This window comes from Pseudonaja textilis, chromosome 7, assembly GCF_049901715.1.
Source record: "Pseudonaja textilis isolate UNSWEBS1 chromosome 7, rPseTex1.2, whole genome shotgun sequence".
NCBI classification, from domain to species: Eukaryota; Metazoa; Chordata; class Lepidosauria; order Squamata; family Elapidae; genus Pseudonaja; species Pseudonaja textilis.
The window spans coordinates 60,190,468-60,206,588 of record NC_141996.1 but is presented as its reverse complement, the minus strand read 5'-3'; the positions used below and the strand labels follow the sequence as shown (position 1 = coordinate 60,206,588).

Sequence of the window (16,121 nt, the reverse complement as noted above, 5' to 3'; positions counted from 1 at the left end):
TATGTTCCGAGATATTATTGAGGTCGCTCCCTTCGAGGAATATGAGAAATCGGTTGATGTACGATTCCCAGTCTTTGGTTGTTGGATCGAATGGTGTGGGTGGCGTGTTGTTTCTGGCCATCTCTTCTTGATGGGTCGCCGGTGTTCCTTAGTTGCCACGTGCTTGCTGGTTCCCTTTGTCTCAAGATCCCACCTTCGTTGCCAGTGTTAGATCACGGGAATGAGACTCAAGGAGCCAGTGTACTAACCAGTCATCTTTATTTTTATCTAGAACTGTCCTCTGAAAAAACTGTGGCAGCCCTTTTACAGTCAAGCTGCTCATGGCTGTAGCCAGTGATGGCTCTTCAAATTTCCCATTGCCACGGACCAACCAATTACAGGTAAGTATGCTAATACATAACACATCCCCTCCCACTTGTGATTGTAGGACTGTAACTTTGTCGCTTGTATCCTTATGATTTATATTGACTGTTTCCTAGTATGATTTGATTGTTGATTGTACCCTATGACTATCATTAAGTGTTGTACGTTATGATTCTTGATTCTTAACGAATGTATCTTTTCTTTATGTATACTGAGAGTATTTACACCAAGACAAATTCCTTGTGTGTCCAATCACACTTGGCCAATAAAGTATTCTATTCTATTCTATTCATCTGGAGAACACATACATATATGATGCAATATATTTGTTCATGTAGATGGTGAGTGAAGTGTACAATTATTTATCAATCTGTAATCCTCAATTCCTAAGAATTTCTTTCTGAATATAAATAAAAGAAATAATACGTATAATATTTGCAGTCAAAAATGTTAAATGCCTAAACCAAATCAATCTGTTAAGTCAAAGGAAATGTTTACAATATATAATACCATTTATCCTAATAAACATTTGAAAATAATTTATCAGCAATCCAGGGATTTTCTTCCATGTCTTAAAGCAACATTGATCAAGCAACCTGCACTGGCTGGCAGCCTAATACAAATATGATGAAAATGTGGACAGAGAGATTATTTGTACCTACTATTTTCTTTTCACTACTATTAAGTAAATTTCCTCTGCATTACAAATAAGCAAAGCTAAATTATTTAGATCTGTGCTATTTGTTTTTCCCCAGTCTTTGGAACACAGATGAAAATAGGATCTAAAACATCAATAGCTCCTTCCCTCAATTACAACATGCCATATCTCTTGTTAGATTTTATAACATCAGAATTTCCCATTTTAGGAAGAGCTGGCCAAAGGAGCTTCAAAAAAATTGCCAATATTTGATTTTTCCCATCCCATGTCACATAGATGTCCTTTCTCAAAAATGAAGATGAAAATCTGACATAATCTCTGGTAGGCCATAAGCATGTAGAATATGTGTATATACATACATATACATGTATACAGAGAGAGAGAGAGGATTAAGTAATTTTAATTTCTGAACAAATTACATTTTAATTATAAATGCATACCTGAATGGGCCCCCAGTTCTGAATGGACTAGTAACCTGTAGACTATATTTTTTCAATTCATAACATGAAGATTTGCATTTTAATATGCCCTATAGATAAACAGAAACATGTATTAGCTTGGAGTTTACATCAATAGTTCATGAACTAAAAAAACAATTGTTAAATTGCTATTTTTAAGCAAAAAAAACCTTTTTCAGCTTTTAGATATGACCAGTACAAATGGGCCATATGTCAACTGTCCAACTACTGAATCCAAAACCGGGTAACACTCCCAAGTCTTTGGGAGACTTGAATTCCCAAAAGTAAAACTTTATTGGATACTCCATATTGATACTGAAGAAATGCTTGCCTAGTTAAACAATAGCTTCCCCTTTCTCCCCACCCCCTGGATGATCACATTGTTCAATTCTGAGACAACCTTTTGTTATGGAAAATAGCCCACCTCTTTCTTAAGCACCACTAGCAGCAACCTTGATGGCTTCCATGCTCTCACGATATCTGCAGACATTCTCCTCATTCCATTTTCCCCTTCCTTCCCCCCAGTTCATTAGCAAATTGAAAAGCATTTAAATGAAAAGTGTAGAACAGGTTCTGCTGATTTAGATGGAGGCATAAATGTCTATGAAATTCCAAGGTGTGGGGCTTAAATTACTGGAGAAGGCAATCAGATGCCTGCCAGATATTATATAGAGATCCTTCACTACTATTTGGATATGTTTAAAAGGTATGGAACTCCAAAACTTCCAGAGAATATCAGGTTGTCTAATAATCCTAGGCAAATTGATAGAAAAGAATAGAATGCCAACTAAGTGACCTTAGGCTAGCCTCTCTCTCAACCAACCTATTTCACAGAGTTGTTGTCTTGAAGAAAATAGGAAGAAGTATTATGTTTGTTTGCTGCCTTGAGTTTTTTTTAACTAACAAAATGCTAGAGTGATTTACAAAGAGCCTAAATTTCATTTTTCTGATTTTTTATATTTTATAGCACAATGATTGTCAAGGTTCTGACAGATTCCCTAATTAAATCATGAACCTCAAGCCAAGCTTCAAAAGAAATCCAGTTATTTATTATGAACTTCATGCTGGCACGGACCAGGTGTAGCCAACTCTGACCTCAGTTAATTCACGCTTTGCCTCTGATCCTATTTCTCTCTCCCCACAATATGTGTCATAAGTCACATTCCCCAGCAAAGCAATTTTGTGGTTTGTAAAAGTCACTCCCTCCAGTCACCGTGAGTTTCTGTGGAGACGACCTCGGCATATCCGTTGGAATGTGCCTTGTTTTGACTGAGATGCCAGCTCCTTGATGCAGCTACGAAGTTTGCTTTCCCATCCCCCTTGTCTATGGCAACTCGAGGGAAGATCAGGGATGCTTTGCAAATTGACAATGATCATTTGAAATACATTTCTAATAACATTCTTAAATGTATCCAAACAGAAACTGAAGAAAACTATGAATTTAGAAAGAAATGAGAGAAACAGGAAAACAGTACAAGGCTATTGTATCTTTTTTTGCTGATTACAGGAATTGAACCATATTAATCAACAAGAAGGCAGGAAGAAGGAATTAATAATTTGAAATATTATGTTACTGATCAAATAGTTTTCTTTGCCTTTTCCTCTTTCCAGGTGTCCATCTATAAATGAAATATTATTTTTTACATGCATGAGTGAGTTTCTTCTTTCTATGTTTGAACTGTAAGTACTTTTAATTTTATTGAATGTTAAAGGTGGATTAATTTATAATAAACTACATGTTTCTAGATTTCCTCCTAAAATATATGGTACTTACACTAGGTTTGACAGAGTTAATTTTTGTCTTCAAAGAAATAGCCATTGTAAAGCCTCCTGGGGTGAAAGCTTTCGAAACAAGCAAAAGTACAGCTTCAGCAGGATACAGGAAACAGCTAGTAAATTCCACAATAACTTTTACTTGGCTCCTGCATTGGTGAGTAATAAGATATTTTCTAATGCAATTATGGCAGGCAAAGTGCAATAGTTTTATACATCTGATACTGAATATCTTTTGCTAACACAAACTGAAAGGTAAATCTTGACTTCTTGTGATTTTATGCATATATCTATGAAGTTGTCTAAGCAGCGCTATAAGAAGGGGTTGTCCATGGCTACATCGCAGGACATTTTTTTACTTCCAGATTTAACCTACATCTCTGATATTTCCTGGAACCTAAGAAGGTCCAGACCGACTTTGCCTAGACTGCGCTAGTCAAATCTACAAAGTCATTATTTCACAATGAAATTTCCAGAAAATTAATAATTCTCTAGTGGATAAATTAGGATTTTTACACTCTTGTATATTTCCTTTCACTATCAAGAAAGCACTCTGGAAAAAAACCTACCATTTTCTATCCAGACCCACAGACCTGCAAATGTCATTTTACATTATGCCAGCTCTAATGGCAACGATCATGCACCAGTCACAGAGCAAATTAGTTAGCCATCTGTTATATGGCACACACATCATCATACTTTAAGGTTTCTAGAATCCAGTCTAAATTTTTAAAAGCCTTGTTGTGAGTCCCCAAGTACATCTTCAACTTTTTATTTCTGGAAAAATCTTTACAGTTTAAGAACTCTGATGCCTCAAATGGCTATAATTAATATTTACTGATTATTCTCTATCTTCACTGATCTTACGGAATAATTATTTATCTGTTTTGGAGAAAGTCACATATTTGGATATAAAATACTATGGTCAATGTAACCCTACTCAAGCTTCACTGGCTCTGATGCAATGGGTTCTCAGGAAAGATATTTAGGAAACCTAAGCACAAATACCTTTTGGTGAGGGATGAGTTTAATTGGAAGATTGTTTTGCAATTGTCTATTTAGCCATTAGTCTATGTCCGTCTCACAGAAAAGCTTTCACATTTACCAAGTGCTCTACTCTCCATGTTACTGGAAAAAATATTGAGTAACACTTCTGGGCACAAGGACCTATTTCCTTGCCCCAAAAGAGGAGGTACAAACCATTTCACATGTTTTCCTAAATGCTCTTTATATTTGGCCTAATCTGCTAAATCAGAAGGAACGTTTCCTCCTTTTAGCTCACATAACTTCTCTAATGGCCCAAAGATCAGCCAATTTTGCTCACTTAATATTGTACTTGCATTGTTGGTTGTTTATATTCAGATACACATCCAATTATACCTAAATTGAGATTTTTTTTATACATGTTTTTAATGGATATTTCAGCCTAGACTTTTGGATAGGGTCTACATAACGAATTTGAGGAAATTGTGCATTTTTTTTCCAACCAGTGATTTCTAATATTATCTAAATGTTAGTTCATTCTTTCAAATGATAATTAAAAGTTCAATAATTACAAACATTAAATAACATTGTTTTGATACACACAAACACACACACACACACACATATTGCAATTATTGAATTATACATATATATATATATATATATATATATATATATATATATATACATACACACACATATATATATATGTATGGCATTCGGCTTTGCTCGAAACACCACTGTCACCCATCATTGCAAACCTGTTCATGGAAGAATTCGAATCCAGAGCCCTGGCCAATGCCATCCACAAACCCAAACTATGGTTAAGATACATCGATGACACATTTGTGATTTGGCCCCATGGAAAAGAAAACCTAAACAATTTCCTAACACACCTAAACAGCACACACCCCAAAATCAAGTTCACCATGGAAACGGAAACAAACAAACAACTACCATTCCTAGATGTACTAATCTACAAAAAAACAGATGGCACACTAGGACACAACGTATACCAGAAGAAAACACACACTAACCGCTACCTCAACGCCCAATCCCACCATCACCCAGCACAGATAAACTCCGTGGCTAAAACACTAATTACTAGAACCAAATGCCTGGCAGACAAGACACACATTAAGACTGAACTATGCACCCTGACTAAGGTACTGACAGCCAACGGCTTCCACAAAAGCAAAATCACTGGCTTGATCCACAAAAACACACTGAGACATAATAGAGACCCAGAAGATGAATAGACCTATGGAACAGCTGCCCTGCCCTGCATAAGAGGTACTACAGACAAAATTAGTAAGATACTGCACAGACATCACATCAAGACTGCCTTCAAAACAGACAGAAAACTAGCAGCCATCCTTAGAAACCCCAAAGATAAAATTGACCTGGAAAACCAAGGCATATACGAAGTTCCCTGTGCATCATGCCGGGCCACATACATTGGACAGACCAATAGAAGAATAAGTACCCGCCTGGATGAACACAAAAATGCAGTCAAAAAGCTGGAACACACTTCCTCACTAGTCCAACACATGAAAGCCACAGGTCATAGCATCAACTTCAATGGCACCAAAACCCTAGCCACTATAGAAAACCCCAGCCACAGAATCATCAGAGAAGCCATAGAGATTGAAAAAAGACCAGAAAGCATGAATAGAAGAGATGATTCCACCAGACTGTCAATCATTTGGAAGCCTGCACTCACAAACAAAAAAATCTCCACAACACAAGCCAGGCAAACACCTGGGCACAGACAGATCCCCCCTGATACCTCCAGCTCAAACACACCCCAACCAGGCACCCAGACGAAACCTAGCTTCCTAACTAATGATAGCCATCCATTTACCCGGAGCCAAGCTGCACTAAAGGCCTCCAATAAAGTAACAAAATGTTGCCAGCCAATCAAGAGACAAAAAGAGCCAAAAAAACAGACAGGAGATATTAGAAACACCAATCAAGCAGAACACAGCGAACTCCAAGACCAATAAACACAAACCAAGACTCCCAACCAATCAGGGTGAAGAAAAAACCATTCTGGCACAGCAATAGGCTGCCCCAAATTTAAATCTGAAACCACTATAAAAGCCTGACTGACAGATGAACACTATACAGAAGCCTGATGATGGCAGATGAGATTCTGCTGAAACGTCGCTACAACTTTAAAAGCACAACTACTATGACGTGGGAAAATACCCGAACAAAGCTGAATGCCATACATGTAAGTACCCGTGAAAACTTAAGAAAATATATATATATATATGTTGTATGTTGTATATATATGTTGGCTCCGGGCTTGGATTCAGCTCCTGTGACTGATATGAGTTCAAGTGAGGAGGACATGGCAGAAAAATCTGAGCTGGCATGGCTCAGTGATTGGACTGGTAACCAGGATGAGGAGATGGACGTGACAAAGGATGACAGACCTGATGTATTAGAATTGTCAGGACCTTTGACCTCCTCTGGTTCCTTATCTGATCAACAGCCGGGAATGGCTGACAGGGAAGTTTTGAGAGAGTCTTCTAGTGGAGATGAGAACTTGGAAAATTTGTGGTTAAATGTAAGGAACAGAAGACAGTTGAGAAGGCAAAATCAGCTGGAGCGAAGGAGGAGAGCGAGTCAGTAAATTAGCACGTTGCCTCAATGAATATAAAAGGACACAGCTGGGCTGGTACAATTTGCCAGGAACAAAGTGATTTTTGAGTGAGGACATTACAGCAAGGAGCTCTGAGACTGGAGATTTATTGCCAGGACTGGTTTGCCGGACAGAGTAAAGATTTATGCTGTGGTTTCTGCCAGCCGTTATCTTGTAAGACTTCTTTCCGTTTGATTTAATTGTGAAACGGCTGCTTTCTGTTTTGTTCGTTTGAATTTTGAAGGGGAGTCATAACATTATTGTTCCTGGCCCAAACAAACCATCTTTAAAGCAAGATGGCTTCAAATCAACTGCAGCGTTTGGTAGAGCAGCAACAACAACAAATTAACCAGCTACTACAAAGCAATGTGACGCTTCAGAATCAGGTAACACAATTGCTGAATTATGTTTCCAGCTTATCAAGCCCTGCTGCTGTTCCCCCTGCCCCTCCTGTGAGGAAAAGCCCAGTATCCATGCCGGAGAAATTTTCTTGGGAAATGGACAGGTTCCCGGCATTTATGGGTCAATGCCAATTGTTTATCTCTCTGAGGCCTGAAGACTTCCCAACCGACCGGTCTAAAGTAGGATTTATGATCAGTTTATTAACCGGGCAGGCTGCTAATTGGGCTACTCCCTTGTTAGTTCAAGATAGCCCGTTGTTGAACTATTTCCAGGGTTTTCTCCAACAAATGAGAGCGATGTTTGAGAACCCAATTAAGATACAAACTGTGGACAGACGGTTACAGGACATTAATCAGGGGAAATGTTCCCTGCAGGTATACATTGCAGAATTTCATTTGCTGTGTATGGGCTCTAACTGGAATGAACCGGCTCATATGGCTGCATTCCAGGAAGGCTTGTCTGATGCCATCAAAGATGAGCTGGTCCATGCAGAGCGGGCTTTAACTTTGGATGCATTGATAGTTCAGTGCTTACGAATTGAAGCTCGTTTACAGCAACGTGGACGCAAACGGCTCGTTATGGAACCATCTTCGTTTTCTCGTGCACAACCCACGCCACCGAGAGTTTTCCAACCCACGGTTAATGCTGAGGAGCCGATGGAGTTAGGCGCACTCCGCCCTCGCTTAATGGTGCGAGAACGTTCGAGAAGGTTCCAGGAAGGTTTGTGCCTTTATTGCGGGGGTCCGGGACATTTTGCAAATTCCTGCACTCAGAGAAGGACTTGCAGACCTGTGCCTGAAACAACTCCTGGCCCGTCGGGAAATGGGGTAGGCCCGACCTCAGGGAAACCTTAGGTCAGGCACATCTTACACCCCCATCCCAAATTGCCGAAGTAAATCCTGGTCCTCCTCGGCACTTACTTTTGGACACTCGTATCTTTTCACAGTCCCAGAAGGAAGGAATTCCCGCAGTTGCGCTGGTGGATTCAGGGGCTACAACCAGCTTTATGGACTGTGCTTTTGTTAAACATTTTGGAATTCCTTTGATTCCTGTGAATCCACCTATTAAGGTGGAAACCGTAGATGGGCGTGAACTCAAGTCGGGACCCATTCGCTGGCTACTCAGCCAGTGCGTATGCTTATTGCGGATCATGAGGAGGCAATACGTTTTTATGTCACCTCGAACCTCCATCTCCCTTTGGTGCTCGGAATGTCCTGGTTGCGTTTGCACGATCCGTTGGTGGCTTGGTCACAGAACGCCATTTCTTTTCCAAGCCTACAATGTGTGGACCACCTGAGGCATGTTTGCGCTGGCCAAGATATCGCTGCTCCTGCTGTCTCAATTCCTTCGGAGCTGTCGGACTTCTCCGATGTTTTCAGCGAACAGGAGGCAGACCGATTACCCCCACATCGTGCTTATGATTGTCCTGTGGACCTGATACCGGACGCTCCATTGCCAAAGGGGAGATTATACTCCATGTCAGAGCCCGAGTTGGTTGCACTCCGAGAGTTTTTGGATAAAAACTTAGCTCGGGGATTTATTCGACCCTCGTTGTCCCCTCTTTCGGCTCCCGATCTTTTTGTTAAGAAGAAGACGGGAGAACTGCATCTCTGCTGTGATTATAAACGACTAAACTCTATCACCGTGAGGAATAGCTATCCCTTACCGCTCATTCCAGAATTGATGGAGTGGTTGCGAGAGGCTACTATCTTCACTAAACTCGATCTGCGTGGGGCCTACAACCTGGTTTGAATGCGCAAGGGGGATGAGTGGAAGATGGCGTTTGGCACTCGTTATGGTCATTTCAAGTACACCGTCATGCCATTTGGTCTAACCAACGCTCCCTCTGTATTCCAGCATTTGATGAACGACATTTTTCGGGACATGCTGGATCGGTTTGTCGTGGTGTATCTGGATGATATTTTGATCTACTCCCGGTCCAGGGATCACCACCTTCATCAGGTCCGTCAAGTGCTGCAGCGTCTTCGGGAGCATAAGCTCTACGTGAAACTGGAGAAGTGTTTCTTTTTTCAGTCGTCGATAGAGTTTTTAGGGCACATCATTTCTCCCGAGGGCATTGCTATGGACCCTAAAAAGGTTGAGGCATTGTATAGTTGGGAAGCCCCTCGTCGAGTCAAGGACGTCCAACGTCTTTTGGGATTCGCCAACTACTATTGGACTTTTATCCCAGACTTTGCTAAAGTAATGGACCCCATAACTCAGCTCCACCGTAAGAAGGTCCCGTTTGTGTAGGGGCCTCCACAACAACAGGCTTTTTAAACTTTAAAGAAAGCGTTTGTGGCCGAGCTGATATTGAGGCATCCTGATCCGAATCGTCCATTTGTGGTTGAGACAGATGCCTCTAATGTCGCTATCGGAGCGGTACTGTTACAAGCTTCGAAGGATGGCGCGCCTCTTTTCCCATGCGCATACTATTCTAGGAAGCTCACAGCTTCAGAGCGCAAATACACCATCTGGGAAAAGGAGTTGTTGGCCATTAAGGCTGCTTTTGAGACCTGGAGACATCATTTAGAGGGGGCTCGGCACAAGGTAGAGGTTCGGACAGATCATCGAAACTTGGAACATTTGACCACAGCTAAGAAATTGAACCAACGCCAGATTCGGTGGTCGTTGTTTTTTGCCAGGTTCAATTTCTCCGTTACTTATGTTCCAAGTGGACAGAATCGGAGGGCAGACGCGTTGTCTTGGAAGCCCGAGTATATCGGTCCCGAGGATCCTCTTCCTCTATGAACGGTGTTACCACCAGAATCCTTGGCCGTACTGCAAGATCCAGTAGACTTGCGGGCTCGCATACGAGAGACGCAACGATTGGATGCGTGGACGCAGCAGAGACGGGGGGACGTCGGACCTGATTCTCCATGGTCCTTTGAAGAGGGCTTGCTCCGACATCGGGGTTTATTATACGTACCTACCAGGTCGTTGAGAGCTCTCATCATGACACAATGTCATGATAACCCTGCTGCTGGCCATTTTGGATTTTATAAAACCTTGCATTTGGTCACCTGGACTTTTTGGTGGCCTCGGGTTCGTCACGATGTGTTCTCTTACGTCGCTTCTTGCGTCCAGTGTAGGCAAGCGAAAGCGGCGTCAGGTGCGCCCCCTGGACTCCTCCAACCATTACCGACTCCAGGCAGACCATGGGGAACGATCTCCATGGACTTTCTCACACATTTACCATCCTCGTCGGGCTTCACGACGGTGCTCGTGGTAGTTGATATGCTGACTAAAATGGCTCATTTCATTCCCTGTCGGAGATTACCTTCGTCCCACACTACGGCTCAGCTATTTTTACAGCATATCTTTCGTCTGCATGGACTGCCAGATAGAGTGGTTTCTGATCGTGGAGTTCATTTTACTGCGCAGTTTTGGAAACAGTTAATGGCAGCGCTACAAGTTCAGGTGTGCTTAGCGTCAGCGCATCATCCGGAAACTGATGGCGGGACTGAGAAGGTGATTGGCATTCTTACCCAATATTTGAGGTGTTTTGTTAATCAGCGACAAAGCGATTGGGCGAAATACCTCCCATTGGCAGAATTCGCTTTTAATAACTTGCAGCCAACCTCCACTCGGGTAACGCCATTTTTCGCAAAAATGTAGGTTATCATCCATGCTTCTTTCCATTAACTTGGATGGATTCACCGGTTCCTGAGACCCAAGATTTTCTGGAGGAACTACAAGCAGTCCACCGTTTAGTCAGGCAACAACTTGAACGAGCGAAAGAGGACTATAAACGGTTTGCGGACCGGTCACGTCGAGCACCGCCTCCGTTAGCTGTGGGTGACAAGGTGTGGTTATCCACAAAACATCTTCGGATCGATCGCCCAATTAGGAAATTGGACCATCGTTTCATCGGTCCATTCCCGATTGAGGCGGTTATCAACCCTGTGGCATACCGACTCACCTTACTGTGCTCCATGCGTATTCACCCTGTATTCCATCGCTCTCTTTTGGTTCCTGACTCCCCGGAATGTCCTCTGCGTGCTCCAGCTGGTAGGACTTCCCCATCAACGCCCCATGAGGAGGCGGAGGTTGATGACACGGTGGTCAGTGTTACTGATTCGCGTTGGCTGAAGGATCGTTTCCAGTATTTAGTCTGGAGGAGAGTGGATGACTTGGAAATTTGCTCATGGATGGATGCGTCTGCAGTTCATGCTCCAGACATCATTCAGGACTTTCATGAACGTTTCCCTTCAAAACCGCATCCGGTTCGTCAGACCCGGGGGAAGGGCCCTGCGGTGAGGGATAGTGTTGTGGCTCCGGGCTTGGATTCAGCTCCTGTGATTGATATGAGTTCAAGTGAGGAGGACATGGCAGAAAAATATGAGCCGGCATGGCTCAGTGATTGGACTGGTAACCAGGATGAGGAGATGGACGTGACAAAGGACGACAGACCTGATGTATTAGAATTGTCAGGACCTTTGACCTCCTCTGGTTCCTTATCTGATCAACAGCCGGGAATGGCTGACAGGGAAGTTTTGAGAGAGTCTTCTAGTGGAGATGAGAACTTGGAAAATTTGTGGTTAAATGTAAGGAACAGAAGATGGTTGAGAAGGCAAAATCAGCTGGAGCGAAGGAGGAGAGCAAGTCAGTAAATTAGCACGTTGCCTCAATGAGTATAAATGGACACAGCTGGGCTGGTACAATTTGCCAGGAACAAAGTGATTTATTGAGTGAGGACATTACAGCAAGAAGCTCTGAGACTGGAGATTTATTGCCAGGACTGGTTTGCCGGACAGAGTAAAGATTTATGCTGTGGATTGAGATTTCTGCCAGCCGTTATCTTGTAAGACTTCTTTCCATTTGATTTAATTGTGAAATGGCTGCTTTCTGTTTTGTTCGTTTGAATTTTGAAGGGGGGTCATAATACACACACACACACACACACACACACACACACACACACACACACACACATATATATATTCCAACAGGGGAGTATTTCCTCTCAACAGCAGTGTAAAAAGCTTAAAGTAACCCTTCCACTTTAAGAAAGTACCAGCAAAGAAAAAAAACCTCTGGAGTCTAGGCTTATTCACAAGAATGTAATAAGGGTTAATGGAGAGGCAGTTTCTGTAAGCAGGCAATAAAGATTACTCTAGAAAAAACACCGGAATGTTTCCTTCCTGCCTTCCTTACAGGATTAGCCCTGTAAAGCAGGGGTGGGATGCAAATATTTTTATTACCATTTCTGTGGGCGTGGTAGGTGGACATGGCCATGTGACTTGTGGGCATGGCTTCTTTCTTTTTTTGCAGCACCCTCCCCCCCATGCTCCATTTTCTTGCCTCCTGGGAGTGAGGGAAGTTTCCTGGGAGTCCATTTTTGCTTCCAGGAGGCAAAAAATGGAGCACAGGCCACGCAGCACCCCCCATATGCCCCTTTTTGCCTCCTGAGCCTCAGGGAAGCCTCCTGGGCAAAGCAGTAATACAGTGTGCAGGATCCTGGCTCAGCTGATAAGTCGGAACAGCTGATCGTTGGGAGAAAAAAAAAGAAATAAAGGTTTGGCTGAACCGGTACCTGTTTTTTTACTAGTGGTTTGGCCGAACTGTAACATATTTTACTACTGGTTTGCCCGAACCTGGACGAACTGGTAGAATACCACCACTACTGAAAAGTGGAAAAAAACAAAAGGAGATTTCTTCCAATAACAAGTTCTGAACTGTTTAGAAAGTTAACAATAGGTTCTAGTGAATAGGTGAGAACCGGTAGAATCTCATCCCTGCTTCCAGGCCCCGCTAATCCTAGCACATGAGATGCAACTTTATTTTACTATCAAACAGAAAAAAACCCTACAAAATGCAATAAATTCCATTGCATCACCCTAGTCACCATATGTGACTAGGGAAGCATTCCCATTCCCTCTCTGGCAGTAAACCAATCTCAGAAATGATAATAAAATTACTTTTTCTTAAAAAAGAAAGAAAGCCTTATTTTCCTGCTTAAAATAGTCACACTACTTTACAATGGCAAAGGAAATAAAAATACATGGCTGCTAAAAACAAGGAAAACAATTTGAAAAGCAAATTTTAAAAAAGCAAGGAAAACGTAAGTTTGAAGTTTCATTGTTTAAAAGAGGATCTAAAATTTATTTCAAGAAATCTGCCATATATGAATATGAATTCCAAGTCACATAAAACCACACAAGATTTCAACCAATAAACATAAATCAAAGTAAATTAAAAGCTTAATTGCAATTATAAACCAAATGGAACTTTACTTACTTTGGGGGAATTGTAACAGTATTTCCTTTAGACAATGAAAATGTAGAGGATTCTTTTCCTAAAATTGTAGCATTGTATATCAAGGGCTTTATGCTGGGGTTTTTCAACAGTATCTGTTGAAAAAATACAATATTTTCATTTACTGGATCTTTTTACTTTGCTTTTCAGAGCAGCTCCCAAAGATTTACATAAAACTGTGCATAAAAACTATGTGAATCAGTATTACATTTTTTTATTTCAGTAAATGCAACAGCTGCAAGATGTGGAAAGGAGGCAAGCTATATATTATATTCTTTTTTGTAGATGCACTTCATAAAAAAAGACAGTTGTTATTCATATAGGTAAAGGTTTCCCTCGCACATATGTGCTAGTCATTTCCGGCTCTAGGGGGCGGTGCTCATCTCCGTTACAAAGCCAAAGAGCCAGCACTATCCGAAGACGTCTCTGGGTCATGTGGCTGGCATGATTAAACACCAAAGGTGCACGGAATGCTGTTACCTTTACACCAAAATTATCTCTATTTTTCTATTTGCATTTTTACATGCTTTTGAGCTGCTAGGTTGGCATAAGCTAGGACAAGTAACGGGAACTCACTTTGTTATGCGGTGCTAGGGATTTAAAATGCTGAACTTCCGACCTTTCTGTTCGACAAGCTCAGCGCCTTAGCCACAGAGCTACTGTGTCCCTAATTATTCATATATTACAGATAAAAGAGAAGTTAAAAGCTGTTGAGTTGTAGTGAGGCTTTAAATTACATTTTTATTAGATGATAGCTCTAGTAACAAAATAGGGACATCCAAAATCACAGATCACTATTAAAATTATGCCCAGTAATCATAAGTATTATGGAAACTGAAGTGCAAAACATCTGGATAACAATGTGAAAACATTTTTCAGATCTGCAGCTAATAACCTAATATTTGATATGGCATGACTGCCTATTACATTCAGAAACCAAACCTCTAGCTATGAATCAATAAGTGCATCTTCCTTTTTCTTCACATTACAGCTTATCTTCCAGTATCTATTTATTTACGAGGCTTCTTGTGTTGAGTAGCTTGCATTTAAGGTCAGTAGTAGCTGGAATTGAGTTAGGGGCATGCATGCCTAGTTTTGAGTGATGGTGGATTGGATGATATAATACTAATAACGCATAATTATAAAGGTTAATTTCTTCCAATATTACTAAAAGAAATCGCCAAGCTCACTTTCAATTCTATAAAATTTACTTAAAATCTTAATATACAAATACCTTTCTAAGAACAGTAGCATGGAGTTGGCCAGTAAACTCTAGTGTTTTCTTAGGTAAATACTGAGGAAGACGCTCATATAAATAGACACAAAGCATAAGCATCATGACTGGATTTGGATCGCAAATGTCAGCAGCCTAATTTTACATTAAAAATAAAGCAGTGTAAATTGTGTAAATATTAAGAGACTGCAATTTTACTTATCTTTTTAACTAATGATTTTTCATATTTAAAGCTACTACAAAACAGAAAATAAAACATAGGAACTAGGAGACTATGGAGATTCTCAGTCATCCAGGTCATGGTTGTCCCAAAGGTGCTGCTTTTCCAAGAGGCAACTGGACTTTCTAGTTTTTCTTTGAAGACATTTCGCTCCTTATCCAATAAGCTTCTTCAGCTCTGACTGGATGATGGGCAATGGAAGGATACAGACAGCTGGTCATTTTCATTCTTTTAGCAGGTCACTGGGGCTGTCTGGAGGTTTATCTGTCATCAGGGTTACCTGAATGTGCAAATGGGTGTGGAGTCTTCTTGGAACTGTTGAAAAGACTGTATTGTAGATTGGAGATAGATGATGTCATATCCCTTCCCCTCTGTTGAGAGAGGAGAGGGCTATCAGGTTCAAAATCCTTCCATTCCCCACCATCCAGTCACAGCTGAAGAAGATTCTTGGATGAGAAAGTTTTTCTTTTCAAACCCAATTGCCTCTTGAAAAAAAGCACCTTTGCGATAGGGACTAGAACCAATTGTATTTCAAACATCAATATAAGGAAATACATAAAAGCAGATATCTGAGAAACCAGGGGAAATTTACATAAATATTTAAGTACTGACTAAGTAAGAAATACAGAAAATATTACATTTTCACAATTCTTTTCATACAAATATTTATAGTGACTGGTTGTTTAAAGTATTTCTAAAAGATTTTCCACCAGATTATCAATGTAGTACCAAGCACTTGTGGAAGGATGTGAAATAGTCTTAGACTACATAATCTATAACAGCAGTCGCCAACTGGTAGGCCGCGACCCACTGTGGGCTGTGAGAAAATTTTGGTGGGCCACAGAGAAATCTTACCCCCAGAGCACCCCCCCCAAAGCAATTAATCCAGGCTGCGCAGAAACACAAGGCTGCGCAGCCCACATGGCCTGCGGGAATACTCCCCGCCCACTCACTCCTTATCTGGCAAACTTGCCTGCTAAATTGCTATTTTTCCTTTTTCCGACCATCAGCTGTTCTGCTGTGCAGGGAGATTTAGATTAGCTAGGAAACAGGAAATGGTTGGATTTCTTGCTTTCTAGCTAGTCTTTAGATCTTCGGCTCTGCTTTTAAGCACAGCCGAA

The 16,121-nt window shown here is 41.2% G+C and overlaps 1 protein-coding gene across 1 annotated transcript in view; it reads right to left on the bottom strand.

Moving 5' to 3' along the window:
• Window positions 1–16,121, bottom strand: part of CFAP47 (cilia and flagella associated protein 47) — a 410,718-nt gene that overhangs the window by 298,358 nt on the left and 96,239 nt on the right. Inside the window, exons 13-16 of the mRNA XM_087937909.1 lie at window positions 14,781–14,915; window positions 13,529–13,641; window positions 3,254–3,401; window positions 1,462–1,550 (exon numbers count right to left, since the gene is read on the bottom strand). Coding sequence (XP_087794035.1) covers window positions 1,462–1,550; window positions 3,254–3,401; window positions 13,529–13,641; window positions 14,781–14,915 — 485 coding nt within the window. The remainder of the gene's footprint in view (window positions 1–1,461; window positions 1,551–3,253; window positions 3,402–13,528; window positions 13,642–14,780; window positions 14,916–16,121) is intronic.